At 35.9% G+C, this 23,591-nt stretch overlaps 1 protein-coding gene across 1 annotated transcript in view; it reads left to right on the top strand.

The window, feature by feature from the left end:
- The window catches only part of LOC129281879 (nucleolar RNA helicase 2-like), a 28,740-nt gene extending 12,225 nt beyond the window's left edge, over window positions 1-16,515 (top strand). The window contains exons 6-14 of the mRNA XM_064112988.1: window positions 297-561; window positions 1,025-1,191; window positions 2,243-2,449; window positions 3,014-3,118; window positions 4,126-4,245; window positions 5,776-5,849; window positions 7,414-7,573; window positions 9,296-9,475; window positions 14,185-16,515. Of these exons, the coding sequence (XP_063969058.1) occupies window positions 297-561; window positions 1,025-1,191; window positions 2,243-2,449; window positions 3,014-3,118; window positions 4,126-4,245; window positions 5,776-5,849; window positions 7,414-7,573; window positions 9,296-9,475; window positions 14,185-14,469 (1,563 nt within the window). The 3' untranslated portion in view covers window positions 14,470-16,515. The remainder of the gene's footprint in view (window positions 1-296; window positions 562-1,024; window positions 1,192-2,242; window positions 2,450-3,013; window positions 3,119-4,125; window positions 4,246-5,775; window positions 5,850-7,413; window positions 7,574-9,295; window positions 9,476-14,184) is intronic.
- Window positions 16,516-23,591: the final 7,076 nt, after the last annotated feature.

Genomic DNA, 23,591 nt, shown 5'->3' on the forward strand with positions numbered 1-23,591 from the left:
ACGTCTTCTAGGTGTTGTAGTAGAGTCAATATGTCTCCAGACTATAGATCGCAAGGTTTGAGGTTCGATTCTTGTCTTTGCTCTAATGCCCTTTGGCAAGATGGTGATCTATATTTGCCACACTGAATATATACATGTATCTGAATATCAGTATCTAGTAAAAGTATGGGGGCTGGTAGCAAAGACAAAGTGAGAAGACAATCCAACAACATAAATGTGTTATGGAGTCTTTTCCTATCATATGTTGATGATCATAGTATTTTTCATCGTTCTCATGTGCACTATTATCCAAACAGATTTCCGAGTACTTTGAAAAGATCGGTCCACATCTCAGCACCACTTGCATCTACGGGGGCACCGCCTACTGGCCGCAGGAGTCTGCCATTCGGCGTGGTCTGGACGTTGTCGTTGGAACGCCTGGACGTATCTTGGATTATATCCGTAAGAACACCCTCGACCTGTCCAAACTGAAGCATGTTGTACTGGATGAAGTGGATCGGATGCTGGATATGGGGTTTGCGGAATCGGTGGAGGAGATTCTTGGCGCTGCCTACAAGACAGGTATGTGGCACAAGTTGTATATTTCAGTTATGTGACAAGAGTTGTATTTTTTAGTTATATTTTTTATGTTTCAGTTGTGTGATAAGTGGTTATGTTTTTAGTTTTTTTTTTCAGTTATGTGATAAGAGTTGTATTTCTCAGTTGTATGTTTCAGTTATGTGATAAGAGTTGTATATTTCAATTGTATATTATATAAAGTATGTTTCAGTTACTATTACGTAACTAGAGTTGTACATGTTAGTTCTTTCTGTTTCTTTATGATTCAGTTTTACATACATGTAGGTATTTTCAGTTATGCTTACTCATTTATTTCAGCTGTTAAAAAAGTTGTATATTTCAATGGTATGTTTCAGTTGTACGTTTAGGACATTTCAGTTGTATGTTAAGTATATTTGTTGCATATTTCCTATATGAAAAGTGAAAAATGCTGTAAATATCCATCTTCTCATCTGTCCTTTTAAAGGTGAATCAAGTGATTCTGAGGAAACTCCTGTGAATCCACAGACACTCCTCTTCTCTGCAACGGTTCCTCCCTGGGTCTACCAGACAGCATTGAAATACATGCGCAAGGATGTCAAGAAGGTGGACCTTGTGGGTAGGGAGAGGATGAGGACAGCCACAACAGTTCAGGTAATTCATATCATCAATGTCTTTGGAGGCCTGAAGACATGCTTCATGTTCTTCTATGGCCCTATTCTTTGTTTCTATTACACTGTCTTACCCATCTCAGAGATGTCAAGAAGAGTAGACCTTGTGGGTAGGGAGAGGGTCGGGACAGCCCCAATAGTTCAGGTAATTTATATCATCAGTGTCTTTGAAGGCCTGAAGACATGCTTCATGTTCTTCTATGGCACTATTCTTTGTTTCTATTCCACTGTCTTACCCTTCTTAGAGATGTCGAGAAGAGTACGGTAGACCTTGTGGGTAGGGAGAGGGTCGGGACAGCCACAATAGTTCAGGTAAATGATATTATCAGTGTCTTTGGAGGCCTGAAGACATGATTCATGATATTCTGTAATGCAATTTTTGTTCCCACTCCAATGCCATAGACTTCTCAAAGATGTCTAGAAGGTTCTATGAAATGTGCTCCGGCGACAATTACTCTGCTGATATTTCTACACATTAATGGAATGACCAACTTCAACCCTGAATTTAACGCTATACCCTATCCTAAACCTAACCTGAAACCCTTTTGCAACGAATGCTACCCTAACCCTATATCGTAAACAAATACACACGCAGCAATTGTCACCGGAGCAAATGTTGTGTCACCATCTGGAAAGGCATGAAGAAGATCATGACAGGTACAATGGTTCAAGTAAGATATCAACTTCATGGGTTATATCATTAGTGCTTTTGAAGGCCTGAAGATATGCTTATGTGATGTGAAATTGTATTTTTTCTATTCTGATGTCGGACAAGATCTCGATAGAGGTTAACAGACTTCATCAGGGAGCAATCTTTCCAGCATAGCTTTTAAGAATAGTGAGATTGAGATCACTCCTTTTACAACAGCTTTATATAATCTTCTGAAATGTTTGCAAAATCATTGGCTGAGAGTTAATTGTCATTGGAAACCATTGACCATACAACTCGTGAAATACTCCCTTGAGATCGTAGTTTGTATTATCAGTGTCTTTGAAGGCCCAACTTCCACTCTCCATCTTGTCTCCCTCTCCAGCATTTAGCCATCAACTGTAGCTACTTTGACCGACCCGAGGTCATCAGCGATGTCATCAAGGTCTACGGAGGCCTGGACGGCCGCTGCATGGTCTTCTGCGAGACCAAGAAGGATGCAAACGAGCTGGCCATGAGCTCTGCTATGAAGCAGGAGACGCAGGTCATGCACGGGGATATACCCCAGACACAGCGAGAGGTTACTCTGAAGGTGAGAGGTCATTGAAAGTGCATTCAAGTTTAAAGGGAAATTCTTATACTCTGGTTTAAAAAATTTGATTGAATTGCTAATAAAGGAATAGATGGTGGACATGTTCAAATCAGACTGTATGCTTAATGATGCTTAATGACAGATTTTGATATGTCCTGTAAAATTCAGCAACAAACAAACTGAAATTTTTTTTTTTCAGTCATGTAATAATAAACATAGACATGGATGATGATGACGACGATGACGGTGGTGCTGATAATGCTGCTGATTATCTTAATCATGATCATGATCATTTGAGTGAGATTAATAATTTTTTGTGTTTGTTTGAATTTGATGGTTCCTCTCTTTAAAAAATAGACATTTAACCAACAAACCCTTTAGTCTTTATATTCCTCTTTTCACCACTTTCATGTTCTAATGAGTAATAACAGTGACTGCTTTGTCAATGATAAAGAAAGTTATGATTATATATTTTGTGGGTATTCATGATAATGGATATATTTTGTGGGTATTTGTGATATATTTTGTGGGTATTCATGATAATTTTTTGTTTCTTTGCCAAAGGGTTTCCGAGAGGGTAAATTCCAATGCCTGGTCACCACTGACGTAGCAGCAAGAGGACTGGACATTCCTGAAGTTGATCTGGTCATCCAGTGCAACCCACCTAGGGTAAGTCATCTCGTCTAAATTTGGGGCAATAATGATAGTGCCCCTCTGAAGTGATAACCTTTTTCTAGATAGTCCAATAGGAGTCGTGTGTGTATTTGTTACAGATCTCACAAGATGAAACATGGTATTTCTTTCCAAATTGTGTTTGAATGAGCAACCTGCATAGTTAATATGACAGTGAATTCTTATTAGATTGCATTTGTAGTTGTAGTACATGTAGTAATAGTGGTAGTGATAGTTATAGTGGTCCTGGTAGTAGTGGTGGCTGTAGTAGTAGTAGTGGTGGTGGTGGTGGTTATTACTTAGTAGTAGTAGTAGCAGCAGTAGTAGTAGTAGTAGAAGTAGTAGTAGTAGTAGTAGTAGTAGTAGTAGTAGTAGTAGTAGTAGTAGTAGAAGTAGTAGTAGTAGTAGTAGTAGTAGTAGTAGTAGTAGTAGTAGTAGTAGTAGTAGTAGTAGTAGTAGTAGTAGGAGTAGTAGTAGTAGTAGTAGCAGCAGCAGCAGCAGCAGCAGCAGCAGTAGTAGAAGTAGTAGTAGTAGTAGTAGTATTAGTAGTAGCAGCAGTAGTAGCAGTAGTAGTAGCAGAAGTAGTAGAAGTAGCAGTAGTAGCAGTAGTAGTAGCAGTAGTAGCAGTAGTAGAAGTAGTAGTAGTATTAGTAGTAGCAGCAGTAGTATTAGTAGTAGTAGTAGTAGTAGTAGTAGAAGCAGTAGTAGCAGTAGTAGAAGCAGTAGTAGCAGTAGTAGAAGTAGTAGTAGTAGTAGTAGTAATAGTAGTAGTAGTAGTAGTAGTAGTAGTAGCAGTAGTAGAAGTAGTAGTAGTATTAGTAGTAGTAGTATTAGCAGTAGTAGCAGTAGTAGTAGTATTAGTAGTAGTAGTAGTAGTAGCAGTAATAGTAGCAGCAGCAGATCTCTATTACGTTTCATTATCGAAATCAACTTAGTATGAGAGTGGACATTTGCTAACATCCAAGGCTGCCAACGTCTTTTAATAATTTTTCTCCACCTTTCAGGATGTTGATTCTTACATCCATCGATCCGGGAGGACAGGGAGAGCTGGCCGTAATGGAGTCTGCGTCTGTTTCTATAAGAGAGCAGAAGAGAGAGATCTACAGAAAGTAGAATACAAAGCTGTAAGTGCACTTTTACGCTTTTCACACCAAATTACGCTTGTGACGCCTGTTACTACGCTTTTGAGTGCCAATAGCTATGTACAAAATTTTAATACACAGATAATACATTGCGCAGCGGCGAACTCAACTGAAGGCGACAAGTACTGCCATGGCATGCATGATTGTTTCACTTTGTTTACATTGCCGCGCATGTGAGGATTGCCGTGGCCGGAAAGCGGCGAATGTTTTACCGTAGATTGCGAGCATTGCATGAATCCAAATCCACACACGTGCGTTGAAACAGTGAAGTTATCTTTCCATGTTTCCAATGCGACGAAGAAATAGGCGCTGATCTTTTTAAACAACTTTTTATGATCTATACCACTTTAAAGAAATTCATAATACTGTGCGGTGCATATGAAATTACCTTTTTTATCTCCATGAAATTAATGATAGTGCACAGCACGTATGAAATTACTCTTTTTATCGCAAAATTAGGATTTTTTAGCTTCTGGATTACTAGTTTTTACTTTCAAAGGTTGGCAGCTCTGCTGACTTTATTGTTAATCTGCTCATCCCATTTGGTATTGCGATTCGTCATCTTTATGATTCATCAATAAAAGAATAATAATGTTTTATTTACCCAGGGTAGCCACTTCAGTTCGGAAACTGCTCTACCAGTAGGCCTTGCATAATATAATGTCATTAACCCTTCTCCAATCTCTGAGGCACCATGCCCGGTTTTCATTCTGAACACGCAATGCATGAATGGAATTCAATATGTTTTGGAAAGTCTTGAAAATACCTTGGAAGTTGTCGTAATTTCATCTAAGAATCGGCACCATTTTAAAAATCACCTTTTCTTTTCACGATATCTTCGTAACTAGTCATATAAAAACATTCTAGACATAGGTAGAATTCAGTAATGGCATTTCCAATCACTAGGTATAAAAGTATGTTTTCATAATCATCATGATTTGTACATTCCAGTGGGCAATGCATAGGTAATGAATATATGCAAGATTGCTGATATTTTGATTTTATTAGATTTGAGCTTTTTTAAATTCATGTGGTTGCCTCGTAAACAACCATAATTGAAAAAGGCTTTCGTTTTCGGTATCCTGATTTGGGCAACCAAGTGTCTCAAGATATGCATTTGTTTTCCAGACTTTGCACGCATTTTACCAACTTTCTGAGACACAAATTGAAAAATATAAGCCTGTTCGCATGTGCATTTTGCTTGATCTACACACAGACATACATAAAGTTGGCATACAGTAGCAAACTGCAATAATTCTGGCCAATTCTACATTGTTGATAAGCTTTCTGCTCCTTTATCACTTTGCGGCAGAGCTGCCTGGCATCTCTTCTCAAACACATATTTTGAGGGGTTTTTCCTCTTGAAAACATTGCCTTAAATATCACTTTTCCGATGATGATACTACCAACTTTGTAAAAATATTTTATGACCATTTCAAAGGTGTTGACAAAATGATTATCGTATGATTTTCTCTCCCCCCCCCCCCTTTCCAATCCTCTTAACCCTGACAGGGCATCAAGTTCAAACGTGTATCTGCTCCTCAACCTGGTGACATCATCAAGTCCTCCATCAAAGATGTTACAGAGTAAGTCAGAAATATGATATCATTGCTGATTCTAATAATAATAATTATGATAATATATGATAATATCACTTCAGTATTTATATTGCTTGTATTAAAATTTCTCTAAGCACTTTACATTACAACACCTAACTACTTAGTTTGATAAACTGAACTCAATTACTTATCCAAATGAACTACCTAAAATAACTTAAAACAACCAAAAATATGACGATATCATCTTGTGGAGTGACCAGGGTCATGTTTCAAAAAGCTAAAATTACACATGACTTGTCTAAAGACTAGAATATGGCATGCCAGTGGAGCATTGTGGCCCAGTGGATTAGTCCGGACTTTGAAACGGGGGGTCGTGGGTTCAATTCCCAGCCATGGCGTAGTTTCCTTCAGCAAGTTATTTACCCACGCTGTGCCGCACTCAACCCAGGTGAGGTGAATGGGTACCTGGCAGGAATTTATTCCTTGAAATGCACTGAGCGCTGGAAGGCTGCTTGAGCTACAGCCGGGGTAATAATATCCAAGTAATTTGGAAGTGCACAGAGACAATATGTTATGCGCTATACACTATATTATTGTATTGACTTGAAGACCATTTTTAATCCCATCAATTAAAGTAGATGAGCACACTTCTGATAAAACATTATATTAAATGCAAAGTACCTCATTATACCACCATTTAGTGACATTTAAAAAAATATTTATGAAGTCACACTTGGTTGAAATAATGACAACGATTTTTAGCATCACATGTGGCACTCCATACTCTAATCATTTTCAAGGTCCATTGTAGCTTTACAATGATATGAACGTCTATGGCAAACCATGTGCATAGAGTTTCAACCAACTGTAAATACTGATTGTATCACTTTGTGTCACTGGCTCCTTGGCCCGTTTATGTAATAGATGAAAGTACTCGCTCGATAAGATACAATAGATTGTAGATATGCATCTCATTGTTATACGTTACGGTGCGCCACCTATTGTTTGCAGCGGACAGGCCGAAATTCGCAATGCCTTATTGCCATTGGACTATGGTCCAGGAGTTGGGAAAAAAATTGCCACATATTTTTTTGCAAAATTTAGACCGTTCTCGATGAATTCTTCCTCCGCTTTCAAGCATTACAGTCACATTACATACACTAGCAAACTGTGCGCTGCCTGCGCCCGATGTCGACCCCCGAAGTCAGAAATCGGCCTGTCCGCTGCAACCGATAGATGGCGCACCGTTTCGTGAATCCCCCGAATTGTGGAAGTAAGAAAATCTCAATCAATTGTAACTATTGAGCGTATATCTTAATAATGTTACACTTCATGGGCCCTATTGCAGAAAGAAATGCAATCAAATGCAGCCAACTGTGATATTCAACCAATCAAAAGCTCACATTCAGGACCTTTTTTTCTTTTTGCTTTTGAATGAAACTCCTGCAACAGAGCCCCTGGGGGTGTAACATTTAGAGATGCAGGTGTACCATAAAGGATATCTTGTAACTCAATATTCTGTGAAATAAAAATCTCCCATTTTTCATTCTGCATATATTTCATTTCTTTCATTGTATTTCTGAAACCCTAGTTTTCTGGATGCTGTGCCTGCCGATATGATCGCCATGTTCAAGGTTGCAGCGGAGGATATCATAGCCGAGAAGGGAGCGGTGGCAGCCCTAGCAGCAGCTCTGGCTCACATTACAGGCTCGAAAGCCATGAAGACGAGGTCATTACTCACAGCAGAAGAGGTGAGACTTGTAAAAGCAGTTGAAGTATGAATGTAGTATTAGAAACAAAGTGATAGAAGTCATGGGGGACTCAAGAACTAACAGAAATTTGAAAGAAGAGTTGATTTGCAGAGCTATAAAGGTTCAGAATTTTCAATGTCTGTGTTAAGTTTCTGTAAAGGTTTTCCTTGGTACCATCTCTGGTAAATCAATTCAATTTCAATTTATTTTACCATCTTTAAAAATAAGTATACATGAAAATCTGACATGAAATACAAATACATATAGTTTAAAAATGGAGGGATACCCTTAATAAGCGCAGTACTTGTGAGCAGGATCCCAACATACTCTTTGCATTTGAGGTTAACATTATGTTACAAATTATACATTATAACATTATAATACAAGTTATACATTCAAAATACATATGTAACAAAAAACACACACCCACATATGTATACACATGAATTATAGAGAGAGAAACAGAAAGAGAGGGGAGACAGTGTAGATGGAAGAGGTAGAAAGAAAGAGACATGATAAGTACCATCACAATTTAAAGAAAAGAGAATGAGAATTTAACATTATATATTGCAACTCAGCATGGAGTCCATTTACTTTGGTGCTTAGAAGGTGGTTACTAACACTGCCTCGTCCATAAACAGAGCACTGTTTTAAAACCTAAACCTTGTGGAGTAATCATGGTGTGCGGGTTCTGACTCACTTTTCAATCAAAGAGAGTCACAATTTCAAACCTGAACTCCTGGCAGTTATTTCCCTCAGCAAGAATTTTATCCAAATTATGCTGCTTTCGACCCTGGTAATTTTTTTCCCACAGAGGGTAGACCTATTGAAAGACCAAAAATTGGCAAGGTCTTACAGCAGTCTCCAAGATCACTGTAATTTGTCATCTCTGTGGAATGGCTCAGAAAGACCCCTCAAAGAATTCTGAAAGTCTGATGGATATTTCTTGTCTTAATGGTCTTAGACTAGTCCTATAGAGATCTTTCAATGGTCTTTCAGAGATCTTTTATGCAACAAGTGATCTTTCAGAATTCTTTCCTTTGACTTTGCCTGGTCTTACAATGATCTTTCACTGACCTTTCAATATCTCTTATAAGTCTTACAGTGATCTCCGCAAAAATCTTGAGAGACTGTCGAAAGACCATGCAACGACTAATGAGAACTTTGAAAGTTCATTGAAAGACTGCTGGAAGACCATTTTCCTGTAAGACCACTGAAAGATTGTTTTGAACCGTTTCAAAAAGTTTTGGAGATCATGGAGACCACAAAGACCAATGAAAGATCCATCAGGAATCGTGAAAGACCTCGGAGATCTTTGAAAGTTCGTTGAAAGACCCTTGAAAGATCAAGCAAGTTTCATGGTCTTACAGCAGTCTTTCAGAGGTCTTGCTTTCTGTGGAATGGGTACCTGGGGAGCGTTTCATTAACATATTTGTCCAACTAGTTGTCAGATCTGACAACTTTCCTTGATGTACATTGGCTAAGAAGCACTGTTACCATGGTAACTGTCGGATGAAATGGGACTTGTCAGATAAAACGTCTGACAACTCCTTTCATGAAACGCTCCCTGATCTAGGATTAATTCCTTGAATGCTTTAACACTTATGTCGGCTCAGCTACAGCCAGGGTAACAATATAATACCTTTGTTTAAGATGCATATGGTAGTTGCACCATATGACCTATTAATATTATTAATCAAATATATTGCCATTTCATGACAGGGCAAGACCACATTCTTCCTGGAGACTCAGTCACAGCTCCTGGACGTTGGGGAGGTCTTCCGGACCCTTGGACGCTACATTGACAGGGACGCGAGAAGTGCCATCAAAGGCATCCGTCTGTGTGCTGATCAGACCTCGGCCGTCTTTGATGTGACTGATGATCAGAAGGACTATTTACTGGTAAGGATTTGAACCTTTTACGTCTGTAACGCTAAAACAATTGTGCAAGACTTGCGACCCTGTCTTGTTCTTTCTTGGGGGCGTCGTGGTCTAGTGGTTATGACACTCGTCTTTTAATCTGAAGGACGTGGGTTCGATTCCCAGCCATGGCGTGTTTTCCTCCAGCAAGAAATTTACCCACATTGTGCTGCACTCAACCCAGGTGAGGTGAATGGGTACACGGCAGGAAGAAATTCCTTGAATGCCAGAGTGCCTGTAGGCAGCTCGGCTATAGCAGGGGTAATAATGATTATAACATTATGGTAATTCGCAGTTGAGGCCCAGTGGATTAATCTCAGGACTTTGAAACAGAGGGTCGTGGGTTCAAATCCCAGTCATGGCGTAGTTTCCTTCAGCAAGTAATTCATCCACATTGTGCTGCACTCAACCCAGGTGAGGTGAATGGGTACCTGGCAGGAATTTATTCCTTGAAATGCATGTGCGCTGTAATCTGAGTAATTACGGCTGCCAAGCTACAGCTGAGATAATGATATCCAAGTCCTTTGGAAGCGCATAGAGACATTATTCGTAATGTGATATGCGCTATACAAGAACTGTATATTATTATTATTATGTAATTGAAATTGAAATTGAAATGGTTTATTAAGAAAACTTCATCGCAGCCGAAGGCTGAATTGCGAAATTCTGTACAAGGTAAAATACAAAATATATACAATAACAATCACTATAACAAAATGACATGTAAAAGTAAGAAAATAAATGTTAAATGTTGAAATTTAAGAAAGGAGAAGAGTAGAATAATTTTATACATGGGATAAAAGTAATCTTGTATAGTTGTAACAACAATATGATTCTGTGGGGATAAAGTCAGTAATTCATAAGCTTGCATGAATAAAATAAGAAAAATAAATTATAAACAAATGGCATTTCTTTAAAGAATTGAAGATGAAATATAACTGTGCCGGAATAAGGGGGACAATGAAAAAGATGTCGATAAGGTTGATAAAACTGCTTAAAGGGATTTTGTCAATGAGATAGGTGTATTTCACCTGGCTTACAAGGAAATAAGAGATATCATAAATCTAATGATTGATTAAATAATTTCTGGTTGTACATGTATAAACATGGAATTAGCATATTAAACGTTTATACCAAGATGCCCATTGAGAACAAGCAATGCTAGATGTGGTAAAAGTAATATTGAGCACATATATGTAAGCTTTATTATCGTTATCATTTTGCTACAAAGAATCGTAACCAGAATTTAAAGTAAACGAAAACATCATAATATCATCATATTAGACGATAGCATATTAATATTGTTTTGTATAAAATCTATTTGCATAATTTGGATATTGTTAACACATTGATTGCTTGTTGAGATGTCGTATCATGTATTAACTGAAAAGGCATGTTTTAATTAATCATAGTTTTGGAAATTAATTACATATTCGATTGATTGTTGAGTAGTCGGACCATGTATGGGACAGCGCTTTTGCGACGGTGTTCTGTTCTACAGCGTATTTCAGTGTACATATTGCTGTGACGTAGTGAACGTTTGTGGACCGCCTCACGAGTTGGAGGTAGCCAGTCATGAAAGTGGGAGGAATGAAGACTCACGCCCTTTGCTAGTCTCATACATAGTCCTCTCCGCTTGTCAAGAGTAGATAGGTTGAGCACTTCTAGTGCATGGTCATAATCTTGGTAAGCAGGCCCAAGCATGAGGCGGGATGCGCGTTTCTGTATCCTCTCAATTTGTTTTCTCTGTGATGCGTCAAGTCCAGAGTGCCAAACTGGTGCACAGTACTCTAATGCTGGACGAACACAGGAGGAATAAATTACCTTCAAATCATCAAGGGGTAGTTTGAATCCCTTGAGGATGCGCAACATATGAAGCCTCATGCTTGTGCGCTTGGTGATCTCATTGACATGATATGTCCATTTCAAGTCATTCTGAATGCAAACCAGATAAACCAAGCGTATGATGTAGTTGACTTCACATCTACAGACATGTTCCAGTTGAGCCAAACTTGTTTGTAACTTTATGAACATGTACCTGGGGCCCGTAATACAAAGCTTAGCAATGATCGTAGAACATTTTTCTACGATTGATTGCATAGACTATAATGTACAATCAATCGTGAAAACCAAGCGTACGATTGATCGTTAACCTTTGTGTTACGGGACCCTGGACTGTTTTATTTCCATTTCGTCTAATGCCAATTGCCAGCTCGTCTACTATCATTTGGTCTACCATCAGTTAGTCCACTATCCACATGGTCTAACTGCCAATTCGTCCACTCACCATGTCGTCTAATTAACTGTTGGTCCAATAGCCATTTAGTCCATATACCCTTTGGTCTAATTGGACTAAGTGTTAATTGTGCAAAATGAATGAAAATGAATTTGGATATTAGACCAACTGGTTATGAAACGAAATGGTGATTAGATGAAGTGATGATTGGACCAAATGGTTATTGGACCAAATGGTCGTTAGACGAAATGTTGATGGACGGAATGGCATTAGACTAAATGAAGGTAGACCATGTGGTGAGTGGACGAGTTGGCAGGAGACGAATTGGCAATTGACCATTCAAAAGTACAGGCCATTATACTCGAAATAAATTGGATTTGATTTAGAAACTGGGGATATTTTCATAACTTCAGATGTTGTCCTTCATGCTCCAAACTCTACAAAATAAAGGTAGATTAAAAGAATGAAATATGCAACAAAAGTATAAAACTTCCTTGAATAGCCACTTCAGACACTTGAACACCAACTGTCAAAGTAAACATGTAGTGACTGTGAAAACATTTATATGCTGCTGATTGAAGTGAAACATTTTAGCATCTTTTAGATTTGAGGAAATAAATCATAAAATCTGAATTGTAATGTTATTTTTATGAGAGGTGTAATGTAATCATGTCATTTGTCAAAATATTTCGTGTACAGATTGTGGTTAAATTAGATGATATGACATTGAAATTGAGTTAACTGTACTATATTTTAAGATATTTTTTTATTGAGGTGTCTTTATTGATAACGAATTGTCCTTGAATGCTATTCATTTATTTATTTATTAAAACTTCTTTCAACAGGATAAAACATTAATCAGCTCGCAGGCTGTTTCACATAATGGTCCTGTAAAAGAAAATATACACATATTAAAAGGAAAGATTGCAAATAATTAGAAATACATGTTATTATATACAGCAAAACTACAATACAAATAATGCTAGAAATTCAATTCAATTCAATTCAAAATGGTTTATTCAGATAAAAAACTTTCATCACAGCACAGAGCCGAATTACAAAAAGTTTTTACAATATAAAAGATTGAAATTATAAGGAATAAGCAAAGTGTGGCATATAACAAAAAAAAAAAACATAATACAATAAAACAACAAATATGGTACCAAAAAAAACAAAAACTTATTACAAGACAAAAAGTGTTCAATATGACGTTGACGTCAATTACAAGAATCACAGAACTAAAACAAAAAATACAAAGTCATAGATGAGACATACAAATTATGCACAAAAGTACCAGATTATATACAATTACATGTAAGGAATAAATTAAATAAATTAAATATATGAATACAAAATTAAACATCAGAAAGAAAAGAACAAATAGCAAGATTTATCTCATAGTAAGATAAAGAAGTGAAGGAAAAGAGAAGAGGTTTTATACATCGATATCAAGACAGGAATGGGTCTCAATGAAATGATGCATCAGAATTCTCGGCAGAGTTTCATCTATCTAAGTTGAATTTCCTATGGTCAAATAATTCACAAATTTGAACCATTTTTGGAGCAGATGTTGTTAAATGCTATGTTTACCAATAAATCCTATTTCTCAAAAAGAGTTGAACATCTTGCTTTGGTTCACGAGAGATTCCACGTACCCGCAGTTAGCTGTATTTATATCATTTTGTGATTGTATGGTATCATTTTGCTTTTAGTTTGATGGAAAAATTAATCCATACTTATGAACTGATGTATGTTTTGATTTATCCAGGAAGGAAGACAAATAGCACATAGAAATAAATCTGATCATCTGGACTTACTGTCCGATCTGGGACGCTTCTTCAGCTCGTCTGAACTGGCGGCAAATCCATACTTTTGCGGTTTCTCTTTAGATCCTGAATGCTGGTAGTCACAAAGGGAATAGGATTAGAAAGATAAAAAATGCACTGAAAATGTTTCAATGCTAATATTTCTAGTGGTGCCATTCCTGAATACAATCATATTATAACTCTCTCTAAATTGGCAATACAAGGAAAACAAAAAATCACTGTTTGAAATGCCAATTGGCAAGTTTTCGTTTAAGTCTTGCTTATGTCATTTTGACTTATATATCCATATTAGTAATAATGATAATAATAGCTGTATTTATAAAGCGCTTTTTGTTTGAGGATACGAAGCGCTGCTATTAGTACCCCGGCTTTAGCTCGAGCTACCATCACAGGTGCTCAGTGCATTCAAGGAAATAATCCTGCAGGGTACCCATTCACCTCACCTGGGTCGAGTGCAGCACAGTGTGGATAAATTTCTTGCTGAAGGAAAACACGCCATGGCTAGGATTCAAACCCACGACCCTCTGTTTGAAAGGCGAGAGTCAGAACCACTAGACCACTAGATATCTTAATCTTGACCTTAAACAAGCAATGTAATTTGAGGGAAATTATATTTTTTCCTTTTTCAGTCTCTATGGAAGGACACGCCCGAAGCGCAACTCACTGTCGCAACGGAGCTCCCGGAAATACTCGCCCCGGCCGGGTCAGGTTCCTTTGATGACCGGAGAGGCAGCGGAGGCGGGTACTATGGAGGAGGCGGTTATAGGAGAGGTGGAGGAGGAGGTGGTTTCAGGAGAGGAGGAGGAGGAGGGTGGGGTAATAGGAGTGGAGGAGGAGGTGGTGGAAGAGGTCGAGGGGGTGGGTTTGGTGGACGTGGAAGGGGAGGGCGGGGCGGAGGCTTCAATAGGAGATAATTCTGGACCAAGCTGTATCATTATTGCAGACGTTTCAGATGAACTGCTTGGCCTATGTACCAGAATATTCCACTTTGCCTTTTAAGGTATATTATTTAACAGCCGTGAATGGGTGGATATGTATGTTCTATATTTTAATGCAGAATATTGTCATTGAATAAATGTTTTTAGATATTCCCCATATTCTATTTTACACTGAATAAGGCAGCTACTCCAAGATCAATGATCAGCCTTGCGTGAGATTTTAAAGGGATGGTCCAGCTGGAGATATTTGTATCTCAAAAAATAGAGTAAAATTCACAAAGCAAAATGATGAAAATTTGATCAAAATCGGATAAAAGATAACAAAGTTATTGAATTTTAAAGATTTGCATTATTCCGTTGAAACAGTTCTAGGCATATCTTAATGAATATTCATTAGGTGGGCTGATGATGTCATATCCCCACTTGTTCTTTTGTATTTTATTATATGAAATAAGATTTATTCAAAAATTTTCTACCAAAAACTAAAACAATTGGATTTACAACTGATTAAGTGCATTACTTATTCATTGCCGCAACTTATTTCATCATAATGGAGACACATCATTTTCACATGTATGAAAAAATGAAACAATTGTGATTTCATGTAATAACAGAAGAAAAAGGAAAGTGGGGATGTGACATCATCAGCCCACCTAATGAATATTCATGACGATGTGCATATAACTGTTTTCACAAAATATTGATAAACTTTACAATTCAACAACTTTGTTATTTGTTATCCGATTTTGATGAAATTTTCGGCGTTTTGCTTTGTGAATTTTACTTTATTTATTTATGCTCAATTGAATATTAAACATGCAAAGTTCTGCCCAGGAAAAGATAATGATATTTGAAGCTTATGCCAAATCTCAGACTCGCCAAAAAGCCTGTACCGGGTGACCCTGGTGATCATGATGTAATGGTGCGGACACCCATCCAAATTCATTGAGTGCAGTGGCTAAAGAATTTGGTCCAGAATGGGAATGCGGACCATCCCAGATTCCCCAGATTTATCTCACTTCAATGAACATCACACATGCTATTTCATTGAGACATACTTAGGTTAGCCTTGGGGGCTATTTCATGAAGAAATTCTTTAACCTTAAATATATTTATACTGGGGGGGCTGATTCAGCCCCCCTTATGAGATTGGCCGTTGATTGCGACAAAAATTGGTAGCCACGTTTCCCATGGCATAATCTACAAAACTACAAGATCAAATTCTGCAAAAACGCTCATTGCCAATTAATTATGCTAAGAAGAATTTGATCTGATGCCATGAGTAAATGTGCGTTCCAATTTTCGTCGCGATGGCGTTGTGCGATCGACATCATAATTGTGAAATTATGATTATGAAATTATGATTAGGTGTCGAAATAGCCCAGTCTATGTTATGATTGACTTTCCAAATGACTGGAATGTAAAGTGTCAAGATTAGAAGAATTAAAAATTTCCCTCTTTAGATTATTGCAAAACATAACGCCCCCCCCCCCATCCTGTTAGGGGTATGACTTTAGGAACTGCTTTATGACTCGCATCCATTAAACCAGATGATGAATGCTCATTTTTTTAGTTGTATATAGGCATTATTCATTTTATACAAAATATGTATACTATTTTATTTCAAGTCCACTTTACATTTATTATTGTATATTTTTTTTCATTTATTTAGGGTACCGGTACTCAATGAATTTGAATAATGACTAGTTTTGTTTATTTCCCTAATTACCGTGCACTTTTCTTTTAAAAGATTTTTTTAAGGAATACATATATTAGCACCCTCCATCATATTTTCATGTATTTCATTTAATGAAGACTCAGACATTTTAATGTAGTTCTCCTAATTATGTTATTTAATATAATATTAGTGAGAGAAAAAAAATACTTTTTATATTCATGTTATGTATACTCTTTATTGTCAAGGTATGAAGTCATATTCATGATGAATCCTGTATAACTTTATTGTGCATATACAGACATACCTGTAATTCAATAGAAATAAAAAATCGTACTGTAAATACAGCTTTCAAACGTGTTTATTTGTTTAATTTTGATGATAATTGATATTAGCTAATGACAGAGAGAGAGAGAGATGATTGATAAAGAAGAAAAGTGTAGGAGAATTGATGCTTGTTTTCTGTGATACAGATATCGGTGATCAAATCTATTTTTTTACTAATCAGTGTTGTGTTGTAGCTGTTGATATTGCTGTGGTTATTGTTGTGGTGGTTGCCATTGTTGTAGATGTGGTTGCTAGGGTTACTGCAAGTTTTGTGGTAGATGTGGTTGTTATGGTGGTTGTGGTTACTTTTGAAGGGTGACACATTTGCTCCGGTCTTAATATCTCAGAGGGCATAGGGTTAGAGTTAGGATTGCGAGTTTTTGGTTCAGAATAATGTAAAGATAAGGATAAGGGTTTATTTAGTTTTGGAAGTAAGGTTTTATGTTTGACTTAATGTGCAGATTTTCCATCGGAGCAAATGTCATTGAACCATTTTGAAGATGCTGTTGTGATTGCTGTGGTGTTGCTATTGGTCAGAAAGTTTATTCGTGTACTTGATACGTTTTCTCCCCTTGCATCTCTCTTTTCCTAAATTTCCCTCATTTTCTTGATTTATTTTTTCCTACCTTCTTACGGGATGCCCAACAAATTGGTGTTGTCTTTTCCCAATTAAGATATTTTTCAAGAGCAGGATGTTAACAATTCATATGAAATATTCATAAACAGAGTTCTTCATTATTACGACAAAAACGTTCCTTTGACAAAAGTAACTTCAAACAAAAAGAATAATAAACAACCATGGATCACTCAAGGAATAATTATATCTACATTTACTCGCAATAGATTGTATAAGATATCACTTAAATCACCTACAATAGAACATCAAACTAATTACCAAAAATATCGTAATAAATTAACATCTGTTTAGCACGAAAATCTTACTTCTCAGACAAAATTGAAAACAAAGACAATAACAAAACTTTATGGCATACAATAAATGACATTCTAGGTAAGAAAAAAGATGATCGAGACAATGCTGAATTTTTTGAAAATGGTGACCACATCAGAGACCCCAGTGTTATTGCAAACGCATTCAATTCATATTTTACTAATGTTGGTCCAAACCTAGCTTCGAAAATTGTTACCAATGATCATGATTTTTCACAATATTTAGATTTCAATTCAATTCGTATTTATTTTCACTCATAAAAAGAAATCAACAAAGTACAAACATATAAACAGATAAGATAAATGACACGAATATACAATAAAATCCAGTTAACATGAGTGAGGGCAGTGGCAAGAAAGGACGAGCCTTATAAACGCCAACCCAAGATACTTAAGGTGACAGGTGCCCTATTACCGTGCGGAAACGACTACGGGTATATAATCAAGCATAGGATTCTTACTTAGTACCTGTACCCCAACAAACTATATAGTTTTGGAAAGCTTATGAGCTGATCTACACAAAAATTTGCACTGTGGCATATTAGCTTTAGGCATAAGCAAAATATGGTCATTCAAAGTCATGACTTAAAAAATCATGATTTTTCTCTATATGAACTTTCTATGGTTATAACTTCACAGCATAGAGTGTAATTTAAGTTTTGATGGATTAATTTAATTCTCTGACTTCTTTGTGATGAATTTATGATGGCTTTAAGAAATATTCATAGTAGAATTGTAAAAATTATGGATTAAACAAGCAGTCAGATAATGAGAAATTCAGAAAGGACTTTTATACACAACTCCACCTGTGGGGGTACCATGCACAAAAACTATCATTATTTTGTTGTACTCTTCAAGATACACAATTCTACAAAATTTCATGCAAATCCAATGATTAGAACTCAAGTTATTACATTTTTCATTTAAAAAACTGAAATTTTGTATAATATCACGATAAAGAAAGGGCTATAATACTAATAATAACGGACATTTGTAACGCGCCATGTCTGTCACATAGTGTATGTAACTTGAAGTCGCTGCCATATTGTGCAATACAGTAGCTCTCCCTATTTGGCCAACAGAGGGTGGTAGTCCACTTTGCTACATGGAATATCTGGGGCTTCAGCCAAAAAAATCTGGGGATTTTCTGATTTTTTTAAAGGCAGTATCAAAGGTTTTGGGGACAGATTTAATCACTTCCGGTGTGTAAAATACTACTTCCGGTTTGAGAATTTTATGAAAAAATATGTTTTAACCCCCCTCTTATTTAAAAAAAGAGGTAGAATATTGAGATAAAACAAGTTGCATGATGAAGTACACACATGAAACTAGCAAAGGAGAAAAAAAAATTAAAATCATTAAAAAAATTTTTTTTTAGGGCACCTGTCACCTTAATGAAATAAATTGAAATAACACAATTATACTAAAAATTAAGAAAACAAAATACCGTATTATTTATTTATTTATTTATTTTGTTTTATTTATTTATTTTATACTGCAGGGTATGCCTGTTCAGTTCTTAAAACTGCTTTACAAAGGCGCCCTGCAGTTTAAAATACATGTCAAGATAACTATGAACAACAACAACAAACAACATCAAAAATACAAAATATCTAACATCAGAAACAATTAACACCAAAATATAGAGTGGGAAGTGACAATTTAAACATACATAGCATTGTAAATCAATGGAATATCATTTCGCTCTTTATCAATTCGTATGAAAGGCTTTGCATAATTTTTTAAAAACTAACAAGGAGGTACAAACTTGTAAATTTGAAGGAAGTGCATTAAATACTTTGGGTCCGACATATGCGAAAGATTTTCTTTTATGTTCAATTCTAGCTTTGGGAAGCTGAAGGGGGCATCGTAAAGAATACCGTGTCCTGTATTTCACGGGCCGTTTACATACTAAAGGTTTTAAATAATTTGGAACTAAATCATTCATTATTTTATATACAAGAACACAATACTGATATTTTATACGCTGATCTACTGATTGCCACTTCAGTGACTGCAACAAAGAAATTTGTGATGCATTATAATCTTTATATAGACCCTAGACAAAAACAAAACTACGATACAAGAGCCTACAATATTAATGCAAATGATAATGATCCAGTAAAAAAGTCTTATATTTCTTCTTGAAAACATTTAGAGATTTACTGTCACGAATTTGGCAAGGAATGGAATTCCAAATGACAGGACCCTGATAAAATATTGATTGTTTATACAAATAGTGAAAGTTTGATGCATTCCTAGTCATATGCATGTGTATGGAACTATTTGTACAGAAATATTGCAACAGTGTCTTCGGTAAAACATTATTATGGCAAGAGTACATGAAAATTGCATTGTTGAACTTAAATATATCTTCAAGTTTTAGTACTCTCAAATGACAAAATATTGGTTGAGTATGGGCAAGGTATGGGGCATGATCTATTATTCGTATTGCTCTTTTTTGTAAAAGAAATAATCTGTTGATATGACATTTGAAAGAATTTCCCCAGACTGGGTTGCAATAAATTAAATAAGGTAAAACTAAAGTATTATAAAAGAATTAAAATCTCTCTAGGAAAGCTGCATAATTTGTATAATACACCAACATTTTTTGCAATCTTGTTACAGATGACACCAACATGTTCACCCCAAGTAAGCTTATTATCAACGGTTACACCCAATAATGTTAACGAAGACACCTCTTGAATCTGAATGTTGTTTAATTGAATATTTATATCAATATTATTTCTTTTTTTATTTGAAAAAATCATAAAATGTGTTTTGGAGATATTCAAAGTTAACTTGTTTTTTTTTTTTTAAGAACCAGTTTGATATGTTGTGTAGTTCTTTATTGAATACATTTTGTAAAAAATCTTGATTTTTATGGGACATGAACATGCTGGTGTCATCTGCAAATAAAATACATTTGATAACACTTGATACGTTAGGCAAGTCATTGATATATAGAGTGAATAGAAGTGGTCCTAAAATTGACCCTTGGGGAACCCCACAAGTGATTTGTTGAAGTGAAGATTTATTGTTGGCAAGAGTGACATACTGTTTACGATTACAAAGATAACTTTCAAATAACTTAAGAACATTACCACGAATTCCATAATGAAACAATTTACGTAATAGTATTATGTGATCCAACGTATCAAAAGCTTTGCTCAGTTCAAGGAAAAGACCTATCATTGTTTCCTTACTATCAAGAGCATTTACTACCCAGGGGCCGCGGAACGGTTTTCAAAGTGGGGGGGGGGGGGCTGAGCCAAAAGTGGGGGGCTGACCATGCTAAAAATCACAATCATATGGTCATTTTTACGTTTTTGTACACGGTTTTGGAAAAAAGTGGGGGGGGGGCTGAAGCCCCCCGGTTCCGCGGCCCCTGCTACCTTGTGAATAAAATCTATTAATGCTGAAGCAGTGGAGTGATTTTTCCTAAAGCCATATTGATTGTCATTTAAAATATTGCACTCAGAAATAAAATTTAATAAACGGTTGTATATACATCTTTCAAAAACCTTAGAGAAAATTGGTAAAACAGAAATTGGACGATAGTTTTTTTTTAATTTCACGGGCTCCATTCTTAAACATAGGTACAACCTTGGCTATTTTAAGTTGATCTGGGAAGACTCCCACGGCAAGACAAGCATTAAATACAGAACATAGTGGTATGCAAATAATATGAACAACTCTCTTAAGAATTTTGATTGTTATTTAACTATATCCAGGACTTGTGTTATTCTTAAACCCACTGACAATTTCTATAATCTCTTTTGGTGTAATCGGCTGAAAGAATAAAGTTTTGTCGTTCTTTTTTACATAATCCAAAACATCAACACTATTATTGCACTGCCCCAGCTTAGAAACAAAAAAACGGGACCTATATTGACAAAATACGTGTTAAAACATGCACTCATTGCGATAGCATCTGTAACTTCCTCATTATCATTTAGAAGTGACTTGATGACTTTTCGTTTATTTCGCTGACCTAGTGCTTTATTAATTATTTTCCATGTATGACGTGAATTACCAGAAGCAGTTTGAAACTTACATTTGTAGTAAGATAATTTTGCAAATTTTATCATATTTGTCACCTTATTTGTTATGGTTTTATAAACGCTCTTTCTATATTCACTAGGACTTTTTAGGTACTTAACATACATTTTATATTTCTTTTTACAAAGTTCATGCAATTCCTTGGTAATCCATGGTATGTATTTCTGATTAATTTTTGCCTTACATGATTTTACAGGAAAACAATTATTATATTCATTTAAAAAGGATTCTAAAAAAATATCATAACTGACACAAGGACTGGAATCATCATATACCCAGGAGACGTGCTGGAGAGCTTGACTGAATCGAATAACATTTCTTTCACTATAGTCCCTTATATTGCTGTTTACACATTCACTGGTTTTAACATGTATATTACTGATGGAAAAAATTGGAAAGTGGTCACTTACATCCGACAGCATGAGCATGTTATCATCATCGTTTGTTATTATGTTATCTAAAACTGTGGCAGATCGTCCTGTAACACGAGTGGGTTTAAAAATTAATGGATGTAAAGAGTATGACAGAACAGTGTCAATAAATGTATTTACATAGTTAACTTTATTAAAACTTAACAAATCTATATTAAAATCGCCCAACAAATAAATAGTTTTCTTTTCATTGCACAACGTTTCAAGTATTGTTTTAAGTGAATTAAAAAACATATCAACAGATTGTCCAGGTGGCCTGTAGACTGTAACAAGAACAAATACATTATTACACATACTCACTTCAATACATATTGCTTCTATATGTAATTCTTTCACACTTAAGTCTGGTCGACGTTTATATTCAATGTCATTTCTAATAAAAAAAGCCTACACCACCTCCCCTTTTGCACGTTCTCCCTTGACCAATAAAAGTATAACCATTAAAATTATATATTGCAGTGAGAGCATTATCTTGTAACCAGGTTTCAGATAAGCCAATGACTGGGAATTTCAGATCCAAGCAGCTTAAATATGATATTACATTGTCATAATTTCCTACTAAACTTCTACAATTAATGTGCATACATGAGAATAAATCTTTTAAAACAGTATCACTAAAGTTCCGGTTCAAATTCACATTAAAATCATTAGGTGTAAAATATGATTGATTACAGCTGTTAGTGTTACTATTTGCTGGAGTCAAAATCTCTGACAGAGTATTTACAGAATCATTATCAAAATTTTGAAACAGGCTCGAGACAGATAAAGACATAAAGACGTACAATACACAAACAGCAACACAATATACACAGCTAAAATATAAAAATCTTACTCTACCGATTTAAATACACATAAAAATACAAAGTAAACGTATTACACATCAGAAAACATTAAGCTGCCAGGTTTTAGAATATCTTAAATAAACACTATTACTATTATTGCCTTCCAAAGATAATGAGGAAGAAGAAGGAGAAGAGAAAGAAGAAGGAGGAGAAAAGAAGGAAAAGAAAGAAGATGAAGAAGAAGAAGAAGAATAAAAGAGGACGAAGACAAAAAGATAACAATAAGAAAAAAAGCTAACATGCTGTTAAGTTATTCATTATGTCATTTTACAATTTCCCAAGATCCTTAACACACGTGATCATTTTATTTGCGATTTGACCTCCTGAGTTCTTGACACCTGCAAAAATCCTTCCATCAGCAGTCCATGCTCGCAAGACCTTCTTGTGATGGCGTACATTATAGAAGATGATCTGGTTGGTTTTTGTCAGGTCCTCGTTGATGAAAATACCTGTATCCTTCAGCTTGATCCTTGCTTTGATGAATTTTGATCTCGTGCGATACGAACAAAATTTGACGATGATTGGACGGGGCTCTTTCCTTTCTCCATTTCTAGCCGATGAGACTCTGTGTGAACGATCTATATCGTTGACATCTAGTTCAATTCCAAGCTTTTCCGTGGCTAAGTTACAGATAATTTGATCAGTGTTTTCAGTAGAGCTCTCACGAATACCATGGACACGGACGCTGTTCCTTCGTGTGTACTGTTCCAGCAAATCATAACGAACACTCCTTATTTTTCAACCCTACAAATATTCAGGAAATTTTAGAAATTGTTCGATCCTTAAAACCCAGCAAATCCAGTGGCCATGATG

The sequence above is a fragment of the Lytechinus pictus genome, chromosome 18 (assembly GCF_037042905.1).
Source record: "Lytechinus pictus isolate F3 Inbred chromosome 18, Lp3.0, whole genome shotgun sequence".
Lineage (NCBI taxonomy): Eukaryota > Metazoa > Echinodermata > Echinoidea > Temnopleuroida > Toxopneustidae > Lytechinus > Lytechinus pictus.